Source organism: Heptranchias perlo, chromosome 10 (genome assembly GCF_035084215.1).
Source record: "Heptranchias perlo isolate sHepPer1 chromosome 10, sHepPer1.hap1, whole genome shotgun sequence".
In the NCBI taxonomy this organism is placed as follows: Eukaryota; Metazoa; Chordata; class Chondrichthyes; order Hexanchiformes; family Hexanchidae; genus Heptranchias; species Heptranchias perlo.
In genome coordinates this window covers 54,611,513-54,636,810 of record NC_090334.1, presented here as the reverse complement: position 1 = coordinate 54,636,810, position 25,298 = coordinate 54,611,513, and the positions used below count along the sequence as shown (strand labels likewise).

The 25,298-nt window shown below is 45.2% G+C and overlaps 1 protein-coding gene across 4 annotated transcripts in view; it reads right to left on the bottom strand.

The window, feature by feature from the left end:
• The window catches only part of LOC137326573 (serine/threonine-protein phosphatase 2A 56 kDa regulatory subunit gamma isoform), a 168,879-nt gene that overhangs the window by 119,978 nt on the left and 23,603 nt on the right, over positions 1-25,298 (bottom strand). For 2 of the 4 annotated variants that reach the window (XM_067991805.1, XM_067991807.1), the window contains exons 3-4: positions 11,530-11,727; positions 2,651-2,816 (exon numbers count right to left, since the gene is read on the bottom strand). In XM_067991805.1, the coding sequence (XP_067847906.1) occupies positions 2,651-2,816; positions 11,530-11,604 (241 nt within the window). In that variant the 5' untranslated portion in view covers positions 11,605-11,727. The remainder of the gene's footprint in view (positions 1-2,650; positions 2,817-11,529; positions 11,728-25,298) is intronic. The other 2 variants (XM_067991806.1, XM_067991809.1) reach the window with 1 other exon arrangement.

Here is a 25,298-nt window from a genome sequence, read left to right as displayed (position 1 = left end):
TTCAAATGATCAAATAATTTTAGCATTTAATAAGGCCATTAGAATCCTTTGACTTCTGTCAATTTTATATTTAGAACAAAAAAAAGTTCTTTTTTAGTTTAATATAGGACAGTTTAACACGAGACCTGCTAAGGCCAACTTCCAGAAAGCTACTCTCATGGTGAGAGATTATTCATTTGTCAGTATGAGTTGAAGACCCATTGTATGTACTTCCCTCTTTCTCAGAGGATTTCTTGCAACTACAATTGTCTACTGTGAACGTTTCATTGTCTCAGATTCAAAATTGAATGTTCTGAGTTCCAACACAGAAATTCTTACTACTGAAGTTAAAGTTGCCACCATAGGATTCATCATATTTTCACTGGGTTTCACGCAATGTATTAATATCCATTGCAGTGTCATGTCTGCTTCTAGCACTAATGTTTTTCGAAGCTAATTGGTTTAAAAAAAGGGAGAGAAACTGTGCTTACAAAAGAAAATACCTTGAAGGAATAAGATTTTTTCTTAAGTAGTCATTCAACTTTATATCATTGATTTTTATCCCTCAGTGATAAATTACCTAGTCATGAAAATAAATTGTATGTGCATAAAAATGATCAGAAGGATTTGAAATTAGAGTTAAATAAATTCTTGTATTAAAAAGTGTCCAGATATACTGGAATAAAGATTTAAAAATAATCTATATCTATCTATATTAAAATCAGCACACGGGGTGCACATTTCTTTTAAAACGCATAAGTACCCGCAATGTCTGTTATTCCTGCAGGTGGCACTGATGGGTATTTTCAATGTTAAAGGTGTCATGCTTCTCTGCCACACACAATTGCAGCTATATTGTGAGAGCATCTAATCAGAGTTTCAAAGATGCTTTGAAAATTTCTTTATTCACCATTTTTTCCTCTAAAAATTAACATCCAAAATAAGAGTTTAAACAAAATAAGAAATTCAAAGAAATTATTTAATTCACAATACAATTAAATATATCCACTTTTGTGTTCTTTAATGTCTTTACCAAATATTTTACTTGAGGGCTCACTCCCCTGCAAAAGCTTGGGCTTTGATGATAGTTTTGCCCACATTGAAGACTGAGCTGAATTTGGATTGTACAGTCTGCACATGCGCAGTATGCCTAATTTCCTAGGATGCATCAAGACCAGTCAGCTGTACAGATAGAATATTTTTCTTTAGTGTCTAATACTTTCTACTGAGTAGTTTTTCTTCAAATAATTAGTAAGTATATAAAGCTGAGCATGAGACACGAATGGGGGAAGGAGAGCAGGAGAGAGAAAGGGGGTGTAGTGATAGCAAGAAAGGAAAGGGTGGGGGGGGGGGGGAAGAAGCAGAGCACATGCTAGGGAAGAGGGGAAAGAAAAGGACGCTTTCAGTCCCCTCACTCCCACCTCTTGACTGGCAATTTGGTTCCTCTTTATCTGTGATGTCCAGCCTCAGCCTTTACCCCATCAGCCTCTGTTGGTTCCCCGTACTAAGCTGACCACTGTGTTCACAGTATTTTCCCTCGTCCATGGTCACTGATGCTGTCCCTAGTCCACTCACCTTCAGCTTGCATCAAGGTTCCAGACCCAACCCTAACTGCTCTCTCTCCTGACTCTTGCTTCCATTTGAAAACCAGAGTTATGACGCCAGTCTTTCTTCACCAGGTTTACCACCTAAAGCCAGTCTCTCCATCAATAAGCTTGGAACTACCAATTTATTGTTAAAATACCTACTAGCATTTTCAAATTGCTGGTTGTCAATTTAATACATTGGAACCAGATTTAGTTAGGGTACTACAGGGGTTGGGGGGGGGGGGGAAGGCAAGATGGGGGTGATGCTCTGTCCTTGGCCTGGGGGCTTGTGCCATTTGATCATGCTTTGTACCTAGCCCCTGCTTCAGCACACACTTACATTCACTTCCCAGCACTAAACTAGGAACTGGCAATTTCCTACGCCACACCACCAACCTACCCCTCCCTCCTATCGTAAAATGAAGAAAAATAGAAGCAGAACAGAAAAAGAGGGAAAAAAGAACTTTCATTTATAAAGCAACTTTTACAACCTCAGGACATCCCAAAGCGCTTTACAGCCAATGAAGTACAAGCGTAGTAACTGTTGTAATGTAGCAGCCAATTTGCACACAGCAAAGTCCCAAAAATAGCAATAAAAATAGACGACCAGATCATTTGTTTTAGTTGTTGGTTGAGGGATAACTGTTAGCTAGGACACTGGGAGAACTCCCCTGTTCCTCTTTGAAGAGTGTTATGGGACCTTTTAATTACACCTGAGGGGGCAGATAGAATCTTGGTTTAACTTCTTATCCAAAACACAGCACCTCAGACACTGCAGCACTCATTCAGTTTATGCACTGAAGTGCCAGTCTAAATTATGTCCTCAAGTCTATGGAGTGGGGCTTGAACCCATGACCAATTGACTCAGAGGCGCAAGTGCCACCACTGAGCCAAGGGAGAAAAAAAAAGCACAAGCAAAACAGGAGACACACTGGGAACCAGCAACAAGACAAAGACTCGCACAGGTAACAGAGACCATTTCTGATAACTTTCCATGAGCAAGAGATTCACAAGAGATTCACTAGTCTATAAAAAAGTCAATTCCTTAAGAGTTAAATACATAAGACTCTGAACACAAATATTACCTTTCAAAGGTGGTAGTTTTTGTAGTTCCCTGTTGTTACTGATATTGAACCTAGAAGAACTCTGGCGCTTTTCTTTCTTCACTACTGCTGTGGTGGGACCAGGAAACTTTATCTTTGTTAACTGCGTGGTAGGAGGGGTACTGTTGTTGGGCCTCTTGTTTGAGTTCTGCAAAAAAAAAATTGTATTTCTCAGTCTTACTGGAAAGTTTAGATTTGTGCAACAGCTTTAATTAATAATTCAACTTCAAGGTCTATAAAACTCTTAATAGCCCAAATCATTCATAGCATTTAAAATATTACTGTTCTAATTGATAGTTTATCTGGCTTTTTATAAAGCTGCAACTTTTACAGTTTAAAAATTAAATCAAAACTGGTCAGTAAACTTTCAAATATCACTTTCAGAAGTTAATTTCAAAAGTTATATTTTAAATAACATGTAGGGAAACTAGTCAATGTCAATATTTTTAGTATTTATAAAGGAAAGTCAAACAGCATATCTAAAAACCTAAATTTAATAGTACAAAGCTTTCATAAAGGAAAATCCAGATCAGGGTAACATACATTTGCTATAATTATAAAATAAGGGAAGACCATCAGAATAGAAGAGTTTCTAGGAAATAATACTAAAGACAAGTAGTTTTGATCAGAACTAAGGGAGGACTTCTGGAAATGGATCAAACGTTCAACATGATTGAGATCTGTATAAAGTTTCCAGTAAAAAGTGATACAATTCAATAGTGATCCTAAGGGGAAAAATAAATCAATTTTTGCCTTACTAAATGTCACCAAAAGACTAAAACATAAGCACAATGTAATTATATTGACAAATACAAATTTTAATATAGTTTATTACATGTTTGCAGTCAATTCTAAATGCATTCATACATTCTTTATATTATAGTCTCCAAGTGAATTGCAGAATCAAGTTCAAATTTATTCAGCTTTATCCTTAACTTCCAAGTACACAAGTAATTTTTGGTAGAGGCAGTCAAATCTTTCTTCTCTTAAGACTACATACTACTAGCAGCCATGACATGTGAACATGAAAATTGTTCCAAAGTCTCTGCCAATGGTACTCTTATGCCAGCTATTAGGATAAAATATGTAACAGCAGCCTAGCGGTCTTCCATTTCTTCACCAGCCATCTCCATCAGGTCACTGACACTGACCAAGATGAGAAGCAGCATTGAGCCAAGTAAACTTCCTTGATGGATCCCCTGAATTCCAAAGATTCACTACCGTCAGTGAAGAAATTCCTCCTCATCTCAGTCTTAAATGTCCGACCCCTTACCCTGGAAGAATGAGAAAGGGATGTAGAAGTAATTTAAAAAAGAAACAATAGTCGAAGAATGAAAATCAAATTGTTGCATAGGTATGCTTCAAGCAATTATGGCACAGAAATTTAAATATATTTGTTTTGATATATATTAATATATAATAATACAAGAATTATTAATCTATTAGTATATAATAAAACAACATGTCAGCCTTGGCTCACTGGTAGCACCCTCACTTCGGAGTCAAAGTCCTGGGTTCAAGTCCCATTCCAGGGACTTGAGCACATAATCTAGGCTGACACCTCAGTGCAGAACTGAGGGAATGCTTTACTGTTGGAGGTGCCATCTTTTGGATAAGACGATAAACCCTCTCGGGTTGAGTGCACTGGATACAGCAAAGGCTATGGGCCCCGACAACATCCCGGCTGTAGTGCTGAAGTCTTGTGCTCCAGAACTAGCTGCGCCTCTAGCCAAGCTGTTCCAGTACAGCTACAACACTGGCATCTACCCAACAATGTGGAAAATTGCCCAGGTATGTCCTGTCAACAAAAAGCAGGACAAATCCAATCCAGCCAATTACTGCCCCATCAGTCTACTCTCAATCATCAAAGTGATGGAAGGTGTCATCGACAGTGCTATCAAGCGGCACTTACTCACCAATAACCTGCTCACCGATGCTCAGTTTGGGTTCTACCAGGACCACTCAGCTCCAGACCTCATTACAGCCTTGGTCCAAACATGGACAAAAGAGCTGAATTTCAGAGGTGAGGTGAGGTGAGAGTGACTGCCCTTGACATCAAGGCAGCGTTTGACCGAGTGTGGCACCAAGGAGCCCTAGTAAAATTGAAGTCAATGGGAATCAGGGGGAAAACTCTCCAGTGGCTGGAGTCATACCTAGCGCAAAGGAAGATGGTAGTGGTTGTTGGAGGTCAATCATCTCAGCCCCAGGGCATCGCTGCAGGAGTTCCTCAGGGCAATGTCCTGGGCCCAACCATCTTCAGTTGCTTCATCAATGACCTTCCCTCCATCATAAGGTCAGAAATGGGGATGTTCGCTGATGACTGCACAGTGTTCAGTTCCATTCGCAACCCCTCAAATAATGAAGCAGTCCGAGCCCGCATGCAAGACCTGGACTATATCCAGGCTTGGGCTCATAAGTGGCAAGTAACATTCGCGCCAGATAAGTGCCAGGCAATGACCATCTCCAACAAGAGAGAGTCCAACCACCTCCCCATGACATTCAACAGCATTACCATCGCCGAATCCCCCACCATCAACATCCTGGGGGTCACCATTGACCAGAAACTTAACTGGCCAAGCCATATAAATACTGTGGCTACAAAAGCAGATCAGAGGCTGGGTATTCTGCGGCGAGTGACTCACCTCCTGACTCCCCAAAGCCTTTCCACCATCTACAAGGCACAAGTCAGGAGTGTGATGGAATACTCTCCACTTGCTTGGATGAGTACAGCTCCAACAACACTCAAGAAGCTCGACACCATCCAGGACAAAGCAGCCCGCTTGATTGGCACCCCATCCACCACCCTAAACATTCACTCCCTTCACTACCGGGGCAGAGTGGCTGCAGTGTGTACCATCCACAGGATGCACTGCAGCAACTCGCCAAGCTTCTTCGACAGCACCTCCCAAACCCGCGACCTCTACCACCTAGAAGGACAAGAGCAGCAGGTACATGGGAACAACACCACCTGCACGTTCCCCACACCATCCCGACTTGGAAATATATCGCCGTTCCTTCATCGTCGCTGGGTCAAAATCCTGGAACTCCCTTCCTAACAGCACTGTGGGAGAACCTTCACCATACTGACTGCAGCGGTTCACTACCACCTTCTCAAGGGCAATTAGGGATGGGTAATAAATGCCGGCCTCGCCAGCGACGCCCACATCCCATGAACTAATAAAAAAAAGGTGGACGTAAAAGATCCCTTGACACTATTTCGAAGATGAAACACGAATGTTGTACACAAAAAACAGAAAGTTAACTTTTAGAGGTGGTGCAACAAAGGTTCACTATACTGATTCCTGGGATGAGAGGATTGGCCTATGAGGAGAGATCGAGTAGAATGCTCCCATAGTCTCTGGAGTTTAGAAGAATGAGAGGTGATCTCATTGAAGCATAAGATTCTGAGAGGGCTTGACAGGATAGATGCTGAGGGCATAGTCTCAGGATAAGGGGTCAGACATTTAAGACTGAGATGAGGAGGAATTTCTTCACTGAGGGTTGTGAATCTGTGGAATTCTCTACCCCAGAGGGCTGTGGATGCTCCGTCATTGAGTATATTCAAGAATGAGATCGATAGATTTTTGGATTCTAAGGGAATCAAGAGATATGGGAAACAGGCAGGAAAGTAGAGTTGATGTTGAAGCTCAGCCACGATCTTATTGAATGGCGGAGCAGACTCAAGGGGCCGTATGGCCTACTCTTGCTCCTATTTCTTATGTTCTAAGAGCAGGGGAGTGCTCTCATTATCCTTGCCAATATTTATCCCTCAACCAGTATCACAGATTATCTAGTCATTATCACATTACTGTTTGTGGGACCTTGCTGTGTGTAATTCATTAATTTCCTACATTACAACGGTGACTACACTTCAAAAAGTACCGTAAAGCGCTTTGGGACATTGAGGTCATGAAAGGCCGCTATGTAAATGCATTCTTCCTTTGATACAATTTTCTGGAAATGCAATATAGATGGTTACCCAATAAGCTTGCATCAGTCATTTCAAGGGAGGATTATGAAAACCGGTTGCACAACAGATGAAATGATACTATATGCTAAATATGTGATAAACACAGACAGACAATCTGCATGCACTCCTTGTGAACTTTTTTCAATTATACATGCTCCAGTGCCTCACCAGCCTTCGATTCTCTGACCCTTGCCAGCCTAATGAGTTCCAGTCTACCTTCTGCCTCTGGCCTCTTTTGCCTTTCCACGTTAGTTGCCCTCAGCCCTTTTCAAATTATCCCCACTCTAACCCCGCCTGGCCTGAAGATTGCACTGGGTCTCAACAGCCTATGTGCAATGCCACAGGAGATTGACTAGTGCGGAAGATGCGCAAAAGGAGTCAAGACCAAGTGCAGTCTTCGGGTTAAGCAGGGTTACAGGGTAGGGGATCGTTGGATCATGGTACTCGAGACATAATTCAGTCATCATTTTAAAGTCACATTTTCTGTCTATTTTTATATAACGCTCAGACTTTATATTTATAGTAAAATTGCAAAACGTACAATGGAGTTTGTCTGCCGAACAGACCTAGGAGCTGAGAGATGCAAAATTGAGGCACTACAGCACCACCAGTGATGGGAATTACAATGTGACAAGTTAACATTGGCAGTTTGCATTATAAATGTGGACACAAAATTAGTGAAACAATTAGACAGGTGCCAGATGCAATTCAATGTGAAATAAGTATGAGGTAATACTTTTGGGAAGAGGAACAAGGAATGGGAATATACAATTAATGAAAAGACCACTGAAAGGAGCGATCTAGGGTTCAAATATGACTTTATTTACTTGCAATTGCAAGTAAATAAAGTCATAAGTCCAAAAAGCATTTTAAGTTTTATAAATAGAGGCATAGAGTACAACAGTAAAGAAATAATACATTTTTACAAAACATTGGTTAGGCCCAGAGTATTGTGTACAATTTTGGGTGCCTCATTATATAAATTACATTAAATTGCTTTAGCAAAGAACAGGCACAGAAATGATGGGCCAAATGGCCTCCTTGTATATATAAACTTAACAATATTACACTTCAAAAATACGAGATGTCAAGCATTACCCATTTGCCCTGCAATCCACCTACAAGCATTCTCCCAAACGCAATACGTATAATGAATCATCAGAAATCACATCTTCGAAAGACAACAGGTTTTCCAATTCAGCAGTTCACTGAGTTCTGGAATTTGGTTGGACAGGATTCAGTCTTCTATCACAATTCAACTCTAATCAGCATAGAGACCAAACAAAGATGGATGGGGAGGGAACAACATAATGGGTCAGACAGATGGAATTTGTCAAACCAATAGTCTTCAATAGCCAAACAAAAGGTATTTAACCCATGATGAATTTTGCTGATTATATTTGTTTAATTTTACAGCATTTATATTGTTTTATTTAGCTTTAAATGTCTTATTAAACTTGCAGATCCCTTGAGGTTTGTTTATTGAGTGGGAAGATCTGCAGTTTTGTTATCCCCATGACCATGGTAATCCTCCACTCACAGCAAATTCCATTCTGCCACCTGCAGTGATGTGAAAAAACCAAAAGCCTCATATTTGAGGTAGGAAAAAAAAAATCTTAGTTTGATGAAGTACTTGGAGTTAATGCTATATATCTCTGTAGTATAATTACTAAACATACTGTGTCACTACAGACTTCATTACACCACCCACAGTTATGTTAAAGGCAAATTAACAAAAAAAAGTCTATTCAAAGTTAAACAAAGGTTCTCAGTTTGCCAAGACATAAAACACTTAATCTCATTTTACTATACAAATGTATAAGAGTTTGAAAAGGATTTCTTTTTTTTTAATTCGTTCATGGGATGTGGGCGTCGCTGGCAAGGCCAGCATTTATTGCCCATCCCTAATTGCCCTCGAGAAGGTGGTGGAGAGCCGCCTTCTTGAACCGCTGCAGTCCGTGTGGTGATGGTTCTCCCACAGTGCTGTTAGGAAGGGAGTTCCAAAATTTTGACCCAGCGACAATGAAGGAACGGCGATATATTTCCAAGTCGGGATGGTGCGTGACTTGAAGGGGAACGTGCAGGTGGTGTTGTTCCCATGTGCCTGCTGCTCTTGTCCTTCTAGGTGGTAGAGGTCGCGGGTTTGGGAGGTGCTGTCGAAGAAGCCTTGGCGAGTTGCTGCAGTGCATCCTGTGGATGGTACACACTGCAGCCACAGTGCGCCGGTGGTGAAGGGAGTGAATGTTTAGGGTGGTGGATGGGGTGCCAATCAAGTGGGCTGCTTTATCTTGGATGGTGTCGAGCTTCTTGAGTGTTGTTGGAGCTGCACTCATCCAAGCAAGTGGAGAGTATTCCATCACACTCCTGACTTGTGCCTTGTAGATGGTGGAAAGGCTTTGGGGAGTCAGGAGGTGAGTCACTCGCCGCAGAATACCCAGCCTCTGACCTGCTCTCGTAGCCACGGTATTTATATGGCTGGTCCAGTTAAGTTTCTGGTCAATGGTGACCCCCAGGATGTTGATGGTGGGGGATTTGGCGACGGTAATGCCGTTGAATGTCAAGGGGAGGTGGTTAGACTCTCTCTTGTTGGAGATGGTCATTGCCTGGCACTTATCTGGCGGGAATGTTACTTGCCACTTATCAGCCCAAGCCTGGATGTTGTCCAGGTCTTGCTGCATGCGGGCTCGGACTGCTTCATTATTTGAGGGGTTGCGAATGGAACTGAACATCAGCGAACATCCCCATTTCTGACCTTATGATGGAGGGAAGGTCATTGATGAAGCAACTGAAGATGGTTGGGCCCAGGACATTGCCCTGAGGAACTCCTGCAGCGATGCCCTGGGGCTGAGATGATTGGCCTCCAACAACCACTGCCATCTTCCTTTGTGCTAGGTATGACTCCAGCCACTGGAGAGTTTTCCCCCTGATTCCCATTTCTGCTGTCTTTAAAAATTCAGTGGTGGATTGGCAACCATTAAGAAAATCAGGAGGAAAGTTTCCAGGAAGGAGGGTGTTGGTTAAGTAGGGGGTAGAGTCAGGGGTTCAGCGGTCATTTTCACAATGTAGGGGGCACAGCACAAGGCCCAAATGACATAGCCTCAAGCTTACGATCAGGGAAAGTATATAAGTGGGTCACAGGTAGACCCTAATCCCAGATCAGGCTACCGCAAATGAGTCAGGCAGACGGGGGCGTATAAATGGGCAGGATAGTCCAAGTGCTACATTTAAATTGGGTGAAAAATATGAAAATTGGGATTTCAATACCTAATAAATGTGGGAGGGGAAATTCATGAACAATTGGATAAAAACATAACAGTGGTTGCACCCAGGCAATTTGTGCCAAAATGCCACCACTGGTGGGGGGCCTGGAACTACAGCATTGTAGGCAGATAGGCTTTTCCCCATTATAAAAATGCTGACATATCTTTTTGCCATTATTGCCAGCGTTAGCCGTGGCTCAGTGGGAGCACTCTCCTGAGTCAGGAGGTCGTGTGTTAAAGTCCCACTCCAGAAACTTAAGCACATAATCTAGGCGGACACTCCAGTACAGTACTGAAAAGTGTGCTGTACTGTCGCTGGTGGAGTCTTTCGGTTTAGACATTAAACAGAGGCCCCTTCTGCCATCAGGTGGACGTAAAAAACCCATGACACTATTCGAAGAGGAGCAGGGGAATTTCCCTGGTGTCATGGCCAATATTTATCCTCAACCACCATCACTAAAACTGGTCATTATCACATTGCTATTTGTGGGACCTTACTGTGTGCAAATTGGCTGCCGCATTTCCTATATTAAAACAGTGACTACAATTCAAAAGTAATTCATTGGCTGTAAAGCACTTTGGGATGTTCTACGGTCATGAAAGGCACTTATATAAATGCAAATCTTTCTTTTTGTTGACATGTTGAGGTAAGGTTTTGCCATTACGATATATAGACAAAAACATGACACACAAGCATATTATTTCCTGTGTCAGAATTTGTGGACAGGAAGTGCATACCTTAAGCAAGACTTTCAATATGTAGAAATTTTAGTTGCTTTAGTGTGCAAATCTTCTGATTAATGTCCAATATTCCCTCCATTCAAGTGAAAAGCATTGCAACATCCCCAATTTCAAAAACGAGACCATTAGCAAGACAATCTAGAAAAGGTTGTTTCGTACTACATGTACTGGCCAACCACTGCAGAAATACAGCAGAGAATGCACCAAACAATATCGCAATATGTATGCCAAAGAATTACTACAATGGTGAACTTAATTATAGGGCTTTTAACCAAATTCATTTCATAGCCCGTTTCCTCAAATTACTGTAGAATTGTACATCATAGTTCAAATAATTTCACAATAAAGGAATACATCTTATGCACTTGGAACTCAGGTCATACAAGGGGTGAGCACAACTTCAAAACGTCTGCTCACAACCTCCAAAAAACATCAGTATTGCACAATATGAATAGTGGCATAATGTCTATATTGAAAACAGAATACAGAAAATACCATATGCAATCAAGAACAAAACGTCATATACTTTTTATCTTTCAAGTAGATAGATGATTTGATTTTCAACTTGTGAAAGGTAATTGGTATCAACATGTTGATATATTTACCACCTGATTACTGACGTGATACTAGCACTGCCTTATTACATATTCATGCTCCTGATAAATATGTTATTCAACGACTCAATATTCTGAAGTGTTTAAATTACATAAAATGGCATATTTAGACTTTAAGAAATTATACTTGCTCCTTTTGCACATAGGTATAGGCATTGGGCTTCCCGGCTGATATATTGCTTTTTCTTTAAGCAGGACTAACACATCAGCATACTATTTCCATTCTTAGCCCTTGCAAAAACAAAAAATCCATTGTACAACAGTGGGTTTGAGTACCAATTCTGCTGAATTCCTGATCCTATATGCAGGGGTACTGACTGAAGGCCAGTCATCTCCAACAGGGACTTCCATTAAAGAACACAGGAGCAATTCCAGTTAGTTATGTGCACTTCTTTCCAACCACGACAACGTCTCCATGATATACCCCGCTCCAACATCCTCCTGTGACCAACTCCCAGCATCAGAAACGTGTGACTTTGGATAGGAAGACAGGTAAAAATGAATGTCCTTTTAAATTCAAATACTAAATCAAATTTATACAGGTTGTCTTAGTAATTTAATTATCTGTAAATGTTACTTATGTACATATATCTGAACAAAACCATCAAAAATGTACAACTCAATACCAGAAAAAATTATAGCTCGTGTACATTATTTTAGTGTATTTTTTCTGCTTCTACACCCCTATTGGAGTCCACTCCTCCATAGTGATATTGTTGAATCACACCAGCAACTTGTTCCCGAGGAATCATACAAAATATCACTTGCCCTTCATACTTAGACAGAGCAAATTCTAAAGTTCTCTCGAATGCCACATTTCATGTGTTTTTGGAACAATCCCCAAATGGGAGGGAATACAGACAATTTTCAGGTCATCATAAATCCTTACTTGGAAGAATTAAGCATGCTTTCTATTCTTTTAAGCATATTATCTCAAAGATTCCTTCAGACATCTCTTTTCAAGATTAAACAACCCCAGCTTAGCTGTTCTTTACAGTTCATTGCATTAGGATCAGCCTCATTGCTCTCCTCTGTAAAAGCTTCAGGGCCTGGATGGCCTTCTCATGCTGTGGCAATCATAACTGTACGCAGTACTTCAGGTGAATTCTGGTAGCATATGGTGTGAGAAATGGAAAGATTTACACTGATGCAATAGGCAGTATTTTAAGACTGCTTTAGCCACGCTTTTGAGGCAACATAAAGGAAGAGTTACCATCCACGGGGTGTAACAGTTCTCAATTTGTTACATTACTCAGAGGTTAAGTTGCTGGTGCAATTCAATCGTATCAGTTTGAGCCACACTCAAAGCAATGGAAAAGTGGAACAAAATTTAAAAACATTAGAAAACTGTTAGTAATAGTGAGCTGAGCAAAGCTTCAATCAAAAAAAAAACTTACATTTATATAGTGCCTTTTATGTTCTTAGGTCATCCCCAAGCACTTTGCACTTCAGAAGCAATTTGTTGGCTGTGGTCACTGCTGTTAATTAAGCAAACATGGCAGCCAATTTGCACACAGCAAATGAGATGAATGACCAGATAATTTATCTTTGGTGGTGTTGGTTGAGGTTTTGCCAAAATACACAGAGCTTGCACCTCTGAATAGTACCATTGGGCCTCAGTTTAATATTTCATCTGAAATACAGTATCTCTTACAATGCTACAGCTTTATTTGAAATCACAAGCTTTCGGAGCTTTGCTCCTTTGTCAGGTTGGACTATAACCGGGTGTTGTGCGTCTCCTTACATTTGTCCACCCCAGTCCATCACTGGCATCTCCACATCTTACAATGCTGCACTCCTTCAGTACTGCACTCAGTGTCAGATTAGATTATGTGCTCAGGTCCTGGAGAGAAGCATGAACCCACGATATTCTGTCTCTAGGGAGAACATGCTACCACTAAGGCAAGCTGATACCTCGGTTAGGAAATGTCTGGCAATGTTATAAGCGTGTATTATTTTTAACATTTTGATAATTTGAATGCTCCTCCAAAAAACTGAATGAGCATCTTCGAATTAAAAGTAGACTATTGCTAGATTCAACAATCATGAAAAGTCCAATCTTTGAAGAGGTATCCGTACCTTTTTCAAACTAGAGTGCTTTATTAAAGAATTAAATATATTCTACATATTACAAAATAAGTGACGATCGCAACTCAACTGACTAAAATGACTTCCGGGTTTCGCATCTCCAAGATGCGCAGTGGGCACACTGCGAACCTGAATGACGTGCTGGGAGCTGGATTATTTAAAGGGCCATTGCAACCATGGATTTTGAAGGAGAAAGGAGGAATTGAGCCAAATGGAGCAAAGGATGAGGCCAGCACCCCAGTTCAGTGACTCTTTGCTGGAGTTGTTACTAGCCGGTGTGAGGAGCAGGAGGGATATAGGACGAAGCGTCCTGTCTCTGCCACCAAGGCATGGCTCGAGGTGACAGAGGAGGTGAGCAGCAGGACCACCATCTCAAGGACATTGAAGCGCTTCCTGCATTGCACCGATGACCTAACCAGGTCAGGAAGATAAAAAACAGAAAATGCTGGTAATACTCAGCAAGTCAGGCAGCATCTGTGGAGAAATTTAACGTTTCAGGTCGATGACCTTTCGTCACGGCCTGAAATGTTAACTCCGTTTCTTTCTCTGCAGATGCTGCCTGACTTGCTGAGTATTAACAGCATTTTCTGTTTTTATTTCAGATTTCCAGCATCCGCAGTATTTTATTTTTGATTCAGGAAATGTGAGTTCAGTTACTGATTCACCTACATCCTGAGGTAAACATCACCCCTCCCTCTCACTCTGCCCTGCCAAGCCTACTCCATCACATCACTCCTCACACCCACTTAAGGCTCAGTGTCAACTTACCTTCACTTTCTGTGCACTTCCTCACCTCTCCATTTGTGAACCTACCACTCCCACTCACCCCAATCCTGGTGCAATATGATGAATCTGTCTGATATTCACCCTCTGATGCATCTCTTTCACTGGCAGCCTCACTCACAGCAGTGCATCCATCGGGTGACCCAGTCACCCTCGTTCACTTACACATCTGTTCTTTCGCCCCTTGTAGGACGAGAGTGCTAAATGCAAGGGAGAGGACAAAGACTAGAGGGGGGCCAGCACAAATAGCGGCCCTGACAGAGGCGGAGGAGGCGGCGGCCTTGGGGCTCAGCCGACACTCCAATGCCTAGCTGTCAGAGATGCCAAGACTGGCACCCCGCACACGTCTGGTGACAGAACTTTAACATCCCTCACACACAGCGTGAATTGATGTTATCAATGAATGACCTGTTGCACACCTCAGTATGCTAATTGCAACATCACTTCTGCGATGATTCCTAATATTGCTATATGTTCTCTTCCAGGGTCTTCAAGAATTGCTGAAGCAGCAGACGACCTGGATGAGGGAGATTCCTCAGGAGGAGCTCCATGCCTCTGAGGGCAACACTGTCACATATCGAACCATGCACCAGCACAGATACTCACACCTCGGTGGATCCTATTACACAGTTAGTTGAATTGTCACCTGGTGATTCACCACATACAAGTAAGCACAAGCAGACACTGGTAGCAGGGGCAACTGTGGAGAGTCCAGGACAGTGGGCGCACTCCTCTCCAAGCTCTGCTCAGCTGGATGCAGATGCTGAACCCTGAGGGCCATCGTGGAGAAGAAGTGGGGAATCCACTCAAAGCACTCCCATGTCTCACCTGTTGGCCCCACTCCCCAAACCAGTACCCGCAATACTGCCTCCTCTCCTGATGGCCTAGTCTATCCCTGCACAGGTGCACGTGAATCAGTCTTTGGCGAGGCCTTCACGGGCTCCAAAACCCAGAGGGCATAGGCAGAGAGCATCTCAGCACTCAAGGCTAGGGCCTGAAAAACCTGCCACTACCTCTGCTGGGGATGCACCACGTAGAAGTGGTAGGAAGAGGAAAGCAAAGGTTTTGTGATCACCAAGGGTATGCACAAGGGTGTCTGACTAAATGTCATGTTTTTGGTTACATTAACATTAAATGTCATACTTGTCACCACCACTGCCACGTCTTGTCCATTCGAGTTCCTTTTGTGAAAGCACCCTTGCACATGCTTCATCATGAACAGCAAAACTTGGTGCCATCCATTGGCGCGTTTACAATGGATGTACGTGTGGTTGAAGGACTGCTTTGTTCAAGCGCAGGATGGGGGGGGGGGGGGGGGGGGGGTGATGGTCGTTCCAGGCAGTCTGAGTACTTCCCTACCTTCACTTTGCAGACCTCCTTATGAGAATCTATCAGATACGAGTGACTCCCAGGCATCACAAGCAGCCATGTGTGCCACTGCTCTGCCGATGGTTTGCTCGATGTCTCTTCCTCGTCTTTTTCAATGTTGCTGGCAGATGCGGGTGCTTCATGACCACATGGGAGCTCCTCCTCCTGTAACCCTCTTCGTTCGTGAGTTGCGTCTTGCACAACATCACTATTATTCTGCACACTCTCGACGGTGAGTGCCGAAGGATGTCCCCAGATTGATCCAGGCACCTGAAGTGCATCTTGAGCATGCCAATAGCTTGTTCAATAACATGGCGATGTGACTGTCGTTTTACCGCTGCTGTGCCTTGCTGGTGGGGTTTCATGAGCCACGTCTGCACGGGGTATATCCCTGGTCTCCAAGTAGCCAGCCCTCAAGTCTGTCTTGTGAGTGGAAGAGGGCATGGATATTGGACTCACAAAATGAAGGAATCATGGCAGCTGCCAGGTAATTTGGCACACCTGAAGAAACCACCTCCAGTGGTCGCAAACCAGATGCGCATTTTTAAAAAAAAAATTCGTTCATGGGACGTGGGCATTGCTGGCAAGGCCAGCATTTATTGCCCATCCCAAATTGCCCTTGAGAAGGTGGTGGTGAGCCGCCTTCTTTAACAGTGTGAAGGTTCTCCCACAGTGCTGTTAGGTAGGGAGTTCCAGGATTTTGACCCAGCGACGATGAAGGAACGGTGGTATATTTCCAAGTCGGGATGGTGTGTGACTTGGAGGGGAACGTGCAGGTGGTGGTGTTCTCGTGTGCCGGCTGCCCTTGTCCTTCTAGGTGGTAGAGGTCGTGGGTTTGGGAGGTGCTGTCGAAGAAGCCTTGGCAAGTTGCTGCAGTGCATCCTGTGGATGGTACACACTGCAGCCACTCTGCCCCGGTGGTGGAGGGAGTGAATGTTTAGGGTGGTGGATGTGGTGCCAATCAAGTGGGCTGCTTTGTCCTGGATGGTGTCGAGCTTCATGAGTGTTGTTGGAGCTGCATTCATCCAGGCAAGAGAAGAGTATTCCATCACACTCCTGACTTGTGCCTTGTAGATGGTGGAAAGGCTTTGGGGAGTCAGGAGGTGAGTCACTCGCCACAGAATACCCAGCCTCTGACCTGCTCTTGTAGCCACAGTATTTATGTAGCTGGTCCTGTTAAGTTTCTGGTTAATGGTGACCCCCAGGATGTTGATGGTGGGGGATTCGGCGATGGTAATGCCATTGAATGTCAAGGGCAGGTGGTTAGATTCTCTCTTGTTGGAGATGGTCATTGCCTGGCATTTGTCTGCCGTGAATGTTACTTGCCACTTATCAGCCCAAGCCTGGATGGTGTCCAGGTCTTGCTGCATGCAGGCACGGACTGCTTCATTTTCTGAGGGGTTGCGAATGGAACGGAACACTGCAATCATCAGCGAACATCCCCCATTTCTGACCTTATGATGGAGGGAAAGTCATTGATGAAGCCGCTGAAGATGGTTGGGCCTAGGACACTGCCCTGAGGAAATGATATTCCCTTCAGTCAATGAACAATCCTGGCTCATGTGCAGGTCCTTGGATTGCTACGTGTGTGCAGTCAATTGCGTCCTGCACCTGTGGGAAGCCAGCAAGAGAGTGGAAATCCACTGCCCTCTGGTCTGGCTGATATCGTCGCAGGGGAAGCTGACGTAGCGGGATGCCCTGGCAAACAAGCCATCGTGACCTGTCATGTACACTTATGTGCAGATGACAGAGATCCTCGTGATGTCACCGGTGGCACCCTGGAAGGATCTGGAGGCGAAGAATTTGAGGGCAATGGTGACTTTAACTGCGATGGGCAATGCGTGTCCACCAGGCCCAACTAGGAGCAGCTCTGCATCGAGGAATGTCCAGATGTCTGACCACCCGACAACTCAATCTGGGCCTGCATAGCCATTGCTCCTCAGGTGTCCAGGAAGCTCAGCCTCTGCCTGTAGACCCTCACACGTGGGTAGTGCCTCCTGCGACGTCGGTCCCCTCTCTTCTTCTGCAGATCCTCATGGCGCACCTGTGTCTTGTGGAGCTGCAACTCCCAGAACTGCACGCTGTGCCTGCCGTGGATGGTGATGTGCCTCCTCCTCAGATGTACTGCAGAATAAATCCATTGCACCCCCCCCACCCCCATCCTGGTGATGTCAGTTTGAGGGGTTCCAAAATGTAGGTAAATATGTCTGAACACAAGAATTCCGATCGTGAACAAAGAAATCTCAATCTAAACACAAAGAATTCCCAGCCAAAGGTTTGTCTGAGAGAACTGATTGCCCTTTGCAAAAACTCACCTTTTCTTCACATGTCAATTAGTTTAAAAGGTCCAAATGAGAGCCGGCGACAGCTCGCCTCCTTTTCCATGGCATGTTTCAGAGGTCACAGGAGACACGTGCATAAGTAGTTAAAATTGCTTGTGTAGGTCAATACACAAACACTTTTCGGATTTAAGGACTTCAAATAGCTCAATTTTTTTTAATTCATTCATGGGATGTGGGCGTTGCTGGCGAGGCCGGCATTTATTGCCCATCCCTAATTGCCCTTGAGAAGGTGGTGGTGAGCCGCCTTCTTGAACCGCTGCAGTCCGTGTGGTGACAGTTCTCCCACAGTGCTGTTAGGAAGGGAGTTCCAGAATTTTAACCCAGCGACGATGAAGGAACGGTGATATATTTCCAAGTCGGGATGGTGTGTGACTTGGAGGGGAACGTGCAGGTGGTGGTGTTCCCATGTGCCTGCTGCTCTTGTCCTTCTAGGTGGTAGAGGTCGCGGGTTTGGGAGGTGCTGTCGAAGAAGCCTGGGCGAGTTGCTGCAGTGCATCCTGTGGATGGTACACACTGCAGCCACTGTGCGCGGTGGTGAAGGGAGTGAATGTTTAGGGTGCTAATCAAGCGGGCTGCTTTGTCCTGGATGGTGTCGAGCTTCTTGAGTGTTGTTGGAGCTGTACTCATCAGGCAAGTGGAGAGTATTCCATCATACTCCTGACTTGTGCTTCGTAGATGGAAAGGCTTTGGGGAGTCAGGAGGTGAGTCACTCACCGCAGAATACCCAGCCTCTGACCTGCTCTTGTAGCCACAGTTTTTATATGGCTGGTCCAGTTAAGTTTCTGGTCAATGGTGATGGTGGGGGATTCGGCTACGGTAATGCCGTTGAATGTCAAGGGGAGGTAGTTAGACTCTCTCTTGTTGGAGATGGTCATTGCCTGGCACTTATCTGGTGCGAAAGATACTCGCCACTTATCAGCCCAAGCCCAGGTCTTGTTGCATGCGGGCTCGGTCTGCTTCATTATTTGAGGTTGCGAATGAAACTGAACACTGTGCAATCATCAGCGAACATCCCCATTTCTGACCTTATGATGGAGAGAAGGTCATTGATGAAGCAACTGAAGATGGTTGGGCCCAGGACACTGCCCTGAGGAACTCCTGCAGCAATGCCCTGGGGCTGAGATGATTGGCCTCCAACAACCACTACCTTTGTGCTCGGTATGACTCCGGCCACTGGAGAGTTTTCCCCCAGATTCCCATTGACTTCAATTTTACTAGGGCTCCTTGGTGCCACACTCGGTCAAATGCTGCCTTGATGTCAAGGGCAGTCACTCTCGCCTCACCTCTGGAATTCATCTCTTTTGTCCATGTTTGGACCAAGGCTGTAATGAGATCTGGAGCCGAGTGGTCCTGGGGGAACCCAAACTGAGCATCGGTGATCAGGTTATTGATGAGTAAGTGCCGCTTGATAGCACTGTCGACGACACCTTCCATCACTTTGCTGATGATTGAGAGTAGACTGATGGGGCGGTAATTGGCTGGATTGGATTTGTCCTGCTTTTTGTGGACAAGACATACCTGGGCAATTTTCCACATTGTTGGGTAGATGCCAGTGTTGTAGCTGTATTGGAACAGTTTGGCTAGAGGCGCAGCTAGTTCTGGAGCACAAGTCTTCAGCACTACAGCCAGGATGTTGTCGGGGCCCGTAGCCTTTGCTGTATCCAGTGCACTCAGCCATTTCTTGATATCATGTGGAGTGAATCGAATTGGCTGAAGACTGGCTTCTGTGATGGTGGGGATATCGGCAGGAGGCAGAGATGGATCATCCACTCAACACTTCTGGCTGAAGATGGTTACAAACGCTTCAGCCTTGTCTTTTGCACTCACGTGCTGGACTCTGCCATCATTGAGGATGGGGATGTTTACAGAGCCTCCTCCTCCCGTTAGTTGTTTAATTGTCCACCACCATTCACGACTGGATGTGGCAGGACTGCAGAGCTTTGATCTGATCCGTTGGTTGTGGAATCGCTTAGCTCTGTCAATAGCATGTTGCTTCTGCTGTTTAGCATGCATGTAGTCCTGAGTTGTAGCTTCACCAGGTTGGCACCTCATTTTTAGGTACGCCTGGTGCCGCTCCTGGCATGCTCTTCTACACTCCTCATTGAACCAGGGTTGATCCCCTGGTTTGTTGGTAATGGTAGAGTGAGGAATATGCCGGGCCATGAGGTTACAGATTGTGCTGGAATACAATTCTGCTGCTGCTGATGGCCCACAGCACCTCATGGATGCCCAGTTTTGTGCTGCTAGATCTGTTCTGAATCTATCCCATTTAGCACGGTGGTAGTGCCACACAACACGTTGGATGGTGTCCTCAGTGCGAAGACAGGACCTCGTCTCCACGAGGACTGTGCGGTGGTCACTCCTACCAATACTTTCATGGACAGATTAATTTGTGACAGGTAGATTGGTGAGGACGAAGTCAAGTAAGTTTTTCCCTCGTGTTGGTTCGCTCACCACCTGCTGCAGGCCCAGTCTGGCAGCTCGGTCAGTTGTGGTGCTACCGAGCCACTCTTGGTGATGGACATTGAAGTCCCCCACCCAGAGTACATTTTGTGCCCTTGCTACCCTCAGTGCTTCCTCCAAGTGGTGCTCAACATGGAGGAGGACTGATTAATCAGCTGAGGGAGGACGGTAGGTGGTAATCAACAGGAGGTTTCCTTGCCCGTGTTTGACCTGATGCCATGAGATTTCATGGGTTCCAGAGTCAATGTTGAGGACTCCCAGGGCCACTCCCTCCTGACTGTATATCGCTGTACCGCCACCTCTGGTGGGTCTGTCCTTCCGGTGGGACAGGACGTACCCAGGGATGGTGATGGAAGAGTCTGGGGCGTTGGCTGAAAGGTATGATTCTGTGAGTATGGCTATGTCAGGCTGTTGCTTGACTAGTCTGTGGGACAGCTCTCCCAATTTTGGCACAAGTCCCCAGATGTTAGTAAGGAGGACTTTGCAGGGTCGACTGGGCTTCGCTGTCGTGTCCGGTGCCTAGTGGTCCGTCCGGTTTTATTCTCATCATGATTTATTTTTTAAAGCGAGATTTTACAACTGAGTGGCTTGCTAGGCCATTTCAGAGGGCAATTAAGAATCAACCACATTGCTGTGGGTCTGGAGTCACATATAGGCCAGACCAGGTAAGGACGGCACGTTTCCTTCTCTAAAGGGCATCAGTGAACCAGATGGGTTTTTACAACAATCCGGTAGTTTCATGGCCACCATTACTGATACTAGTATTTTAATTCCAGATTTTTATTTAAATTTAATTAATTGAATTTAAATTCCCCAGCTGCCGTGGCAGGATTTGAACTCATGACACGGGATTATTCGTCCAGGCCTCTGGATTATTAGTCCAGTAACATAAGCACTATGCTACCGTTATTTAGTGGCCCTTTAAGTACCGTCCCGCCAGCTTTAAGTGCCGACGGGACTTCCGGGTTTCAGAAACATGCGCGCACCCAATTGCATATGGGTCAAACCCAGAAGTTGGCACATGGGAGCCAGGATGTGGTGCTGCTCTGAAATCGGAGAATTTTGACTGCCCATCTTCCCCCAACCCACCCATTCTTGGGGTTTAAAATTTATCCCTATATGTCAGCAAGTTATGTGCCAAAGCAGAGGCCCATACTTTCCAGCAATTGTTCTACTTGTCTTTTCCATGGGAATGTGGAAACAAAGGAAACATTCATCCCAAGATATTCCTCCCATTTGATGAACCACACTGTGGTAGCATTGTCCATTCACAGATATACCAATTGATCACAAAGAAAGTTCTGAAACTTTTGCAGAGTTAGAAAAAAGTCCAATTCTAGTACATTTCAGCACTGGAGCCCTTCCAAGTCCAAAAGTTTCTGGGTCCAGTTGTTTTGTAGCTATGCTCCACACCGACTAAAGAAGCATCTAAGAAATTGTGGTGGTATCAGTGTCCCAACCAGATGTAAATTACAACCTCAAAATTCACAACTCAACAACAGAGGCTCAGTCTAATTATGTAGTGATACTGATCATTTTAGAAACCCACCGAGAGAAGATGGACTAAAGCAGTCAGAGGTTTTCTTCTGCAATGTTCTCATGCCAGGGGAAGAAGATAAGACGACTATTTTCAGTTGTCCAAACAACCTTGTATAACTCAAATTTCATGCAATACAAGAAGTGGGAATGGAACAATTTTGAAAACTGAAAAGTTAATCAGTTAGATTTTTTAAATAATTGAAAAACCAGTTTCATTTTTTTATAACTTACAAACATTATACCTTAACTTTAAAATAACCACTTGGAAAGGAAATTCTAAAAATAAAATTTGAAAAAGATATTCTACAAATTTTTCAAAAGTTCAATCTTTCTTCCCCCCCCCCCCCCCCACCAACCCTCGCTGAGGAACAATTTAAAGTAATTTTTCAAAAAATTCAAGTCCAAAGGGAACTGCAAAAAAATGACAGTCACTGTCTGGTTACAGTTCAGCTCTGCAGGTTGGCAGTACTGCAGACCTAATATTTGTACCAACACCACTTTCCAGTAAATTTGCAAGTAGTGTTTCTTTTAAAAACCACTGGGCCAATAGTTCCATCTTCGCTTTCCCTTCCCCACCCCCACCAATTTTTCTCCCTTCTCCCACTGAGCCCAATATGCAGTATAATTCCATGGGTGCTGGCTGTTCGTCAGCATCTTGTGCAAATGACCATTATTTTATGCGCAAGCCTCGCCGACTATTCCACCAAAGTGACGAGCTTGCCCAATCCTGTCCTCACCTGACAACTATGCAAATACACTTCCAGCAGAAGTCAGGAATGAGAACCCTGGCTGATTTTTCTCTCCCTAATCCAGAGGCTCTAAAACCAATGGCAGTTCCCCAGCTGCTGTCCTAGCAACAGACTCAGGATCAAACTAGGACCTTTCTGGTCTGCAAGGCTCAGCTACTTACTGGATAAAATCACAACCATTGGGAAACTCCTAGGGTCTTCAAAAGCAACTCAGTTCATAATTCAAAGCTGTAAAAGACTTTCCCCAATGTTGCCCTGGACTTGATTTGGCAAGAGATTTGATAGAATCAAGTGTAATTTTCTTAGGATATTAGGAACACTAGACATAGTTTTAAAGACACTAGGGGGGCGATTTTCAGATGGCCAAGCAGATGCGTTGGGGGCTCCAAAAATGGCGGAATCCTGGAGCGGGTTCGGAGCCTGGCTCCAACCCGCTCACTTCCGGGTTCTCCGAAGACGCGTTCGGGTGCGCGCGCAGCTCCCGCATGCGGGGCTCCCACCGGCAATTAAAGCCAGCGGGATGATAATTTAGATGCTTATTTAGCTAGTTGAGGTACTTGACAGACCTCATTGACTGGAGATTTTGGCAGGGGTGCAATTTTCAAGGATCCTCAGCGTGTTTCCCGTGCTGTGGGAAACACTCCCTGTTGGAGCAGACATGTTTCAGCCAGCAGCCAGTGGGAGATGCAAAGGATTATTTGACAGTTGGGGGGGGGGGGGGGGGGAATACCTCATTTATTGAAGCAGGGCACTCTGTCACTTCAGACAAAGTTTTGGCTGCAACACCTTTGTCTTTCCACTCAAAATTATTAATTGATACCCTAAACTCTGCTGTGCAAACACATTTATCTACTTTGTGGACCCCCTCAAACTCTCACCATCAGGATTGGGGGGGGGGGGGGCGCCATGGCTGCATTCATCACTTCATCCAAGGACGAGCAACATCACCAGCCTCACCAGGCACGCTGTCCACCTCCACCACGTGGAGCTCCACAACACAGTGCTGCGCCACAGGCACCTGCACAACAGTAGGGAGGGCAACAACAGGGAGAGTGGCGTCGCAGGAAGCACTACCCTCGCCACAGGGTCTACAGACCGAGGCTCAACTTCGTGGACCTCTCTGAGGAGCAGTGCATATGGAGGTTCAGAGTCAGTCGCCAGGTAGTCGCAAACACCTGCAGCCTCCTTCATGCCAAGCTACTACCGGCTGGCCCAAGCAGCATCCTCTTACCTGTCGCCGTCAAAGTAACCACTGCCCTCAACTTGTTCGCCTTCGGATCGTTACAGGGTGCCACCGGGGGGTCTCAGCCATCTGCACACAAGTGCATAAGGCAGGTCACTGACTGCTTGTTTCACAGGGCCTCGCACTATATCAACTTCCCCATGGATGACCTCAGCCAGACAGAGGGCAGTCGGATTCCACGCTGTGGCTGGCTTCCCACAGGTGCAGGGTATAATCGATTACACCCATATAGCAATACGAGCACCTCCACACGAGCCAGGACTGTTCATCAACAGGAAGGGCTATCACTCCATGAACACTCAGCTCATCTGTGACCACCGCAAGAGATTCCATCACGTGTGCGTCAGATACCCTTGCAGCTGTCACGATTCAACATCCCGCCCCTCTTCCACGCACCAAACATCCACAAGGGCTGGCGCCTCAGGGACAAGGGATACCCCCTGCACACGTGGTTCGTGACACCTCTGAAGAACCCCACCACCAAGCAACAGCGTCTATATAACGACAGCCACATTGCTACCAGGTGTACAATTGAGCATGCTATAGGGCTGCTCAAGATGCGCTTCAGGTGCCTCGATTGTTCTGGGGGAGCGCTTCAATATGCACCAGAGTGGGACGCATTATAGTCATCTGTTGCGCCCTGCACAACACGAGAGATGCGCCGCTGGAGGAGGCCCCATCCGCATCTCCTCCTCAATATGGGTGGCAGGATGAGGAGGAGAAACCCATGGGCAGAATAGCGGCTCACCTGGCTGCTCATAAGGCCAGGGAGTCACTGATATGTGAATGGTTCTCCTAATATCAGACAGTGTGAAGAGTCCAGTCCTCACCACCTGGACAGAGGAGTGGCCACACCAGCCCTCTCCCCCGCCCCCTGCACAAAATAGTCGTGCAGCTACACATACACTCACTGTAGAGTGACCCAACGGGTGGCATCAAGTGTGGGTGTTCATGGTGAACCTCATGAAAGGGACTCATTACACAAGCCAGTCAAGAATGGCAAGACGTGGCTTTAGTGGTGACAATAATATTTAATGTGAGTTGAACAAAAATCAAATATAAATAAAAAACATGACAAACTGTCAAACACCCTTGTGCATCCCCTTTGTGCTCACAAAACCTTTGCCGTACGCTTCCGGCTACTCCTACATGGTGCTTCCCCTGTGGCTGCAGCAGAGATAGTGGCAGGTTGCTCTTGTTCATGCCCTGACCGATTAGATGCTTTGGGCTTACGCCCTCTGGGTTTCGGTGCCCGTGAGGGCCCCTCCAAAGACTGCTCCACCTGCGCCTCTGCAGGGGCGGACTCGAGCACCTGGAGAGGAGGCAGCATTGCAGGTACTGGTTGAGAGTAGGGCAATGGGTGAGACGTGAAAGCGCTTTGAGTGGCATCCCCACTTCCATGTCCCCTTCGCCATCATCCCTCTCCTGGGCCAGGCCCACATCACTCCTACCACCCTGCTGGACAATAGT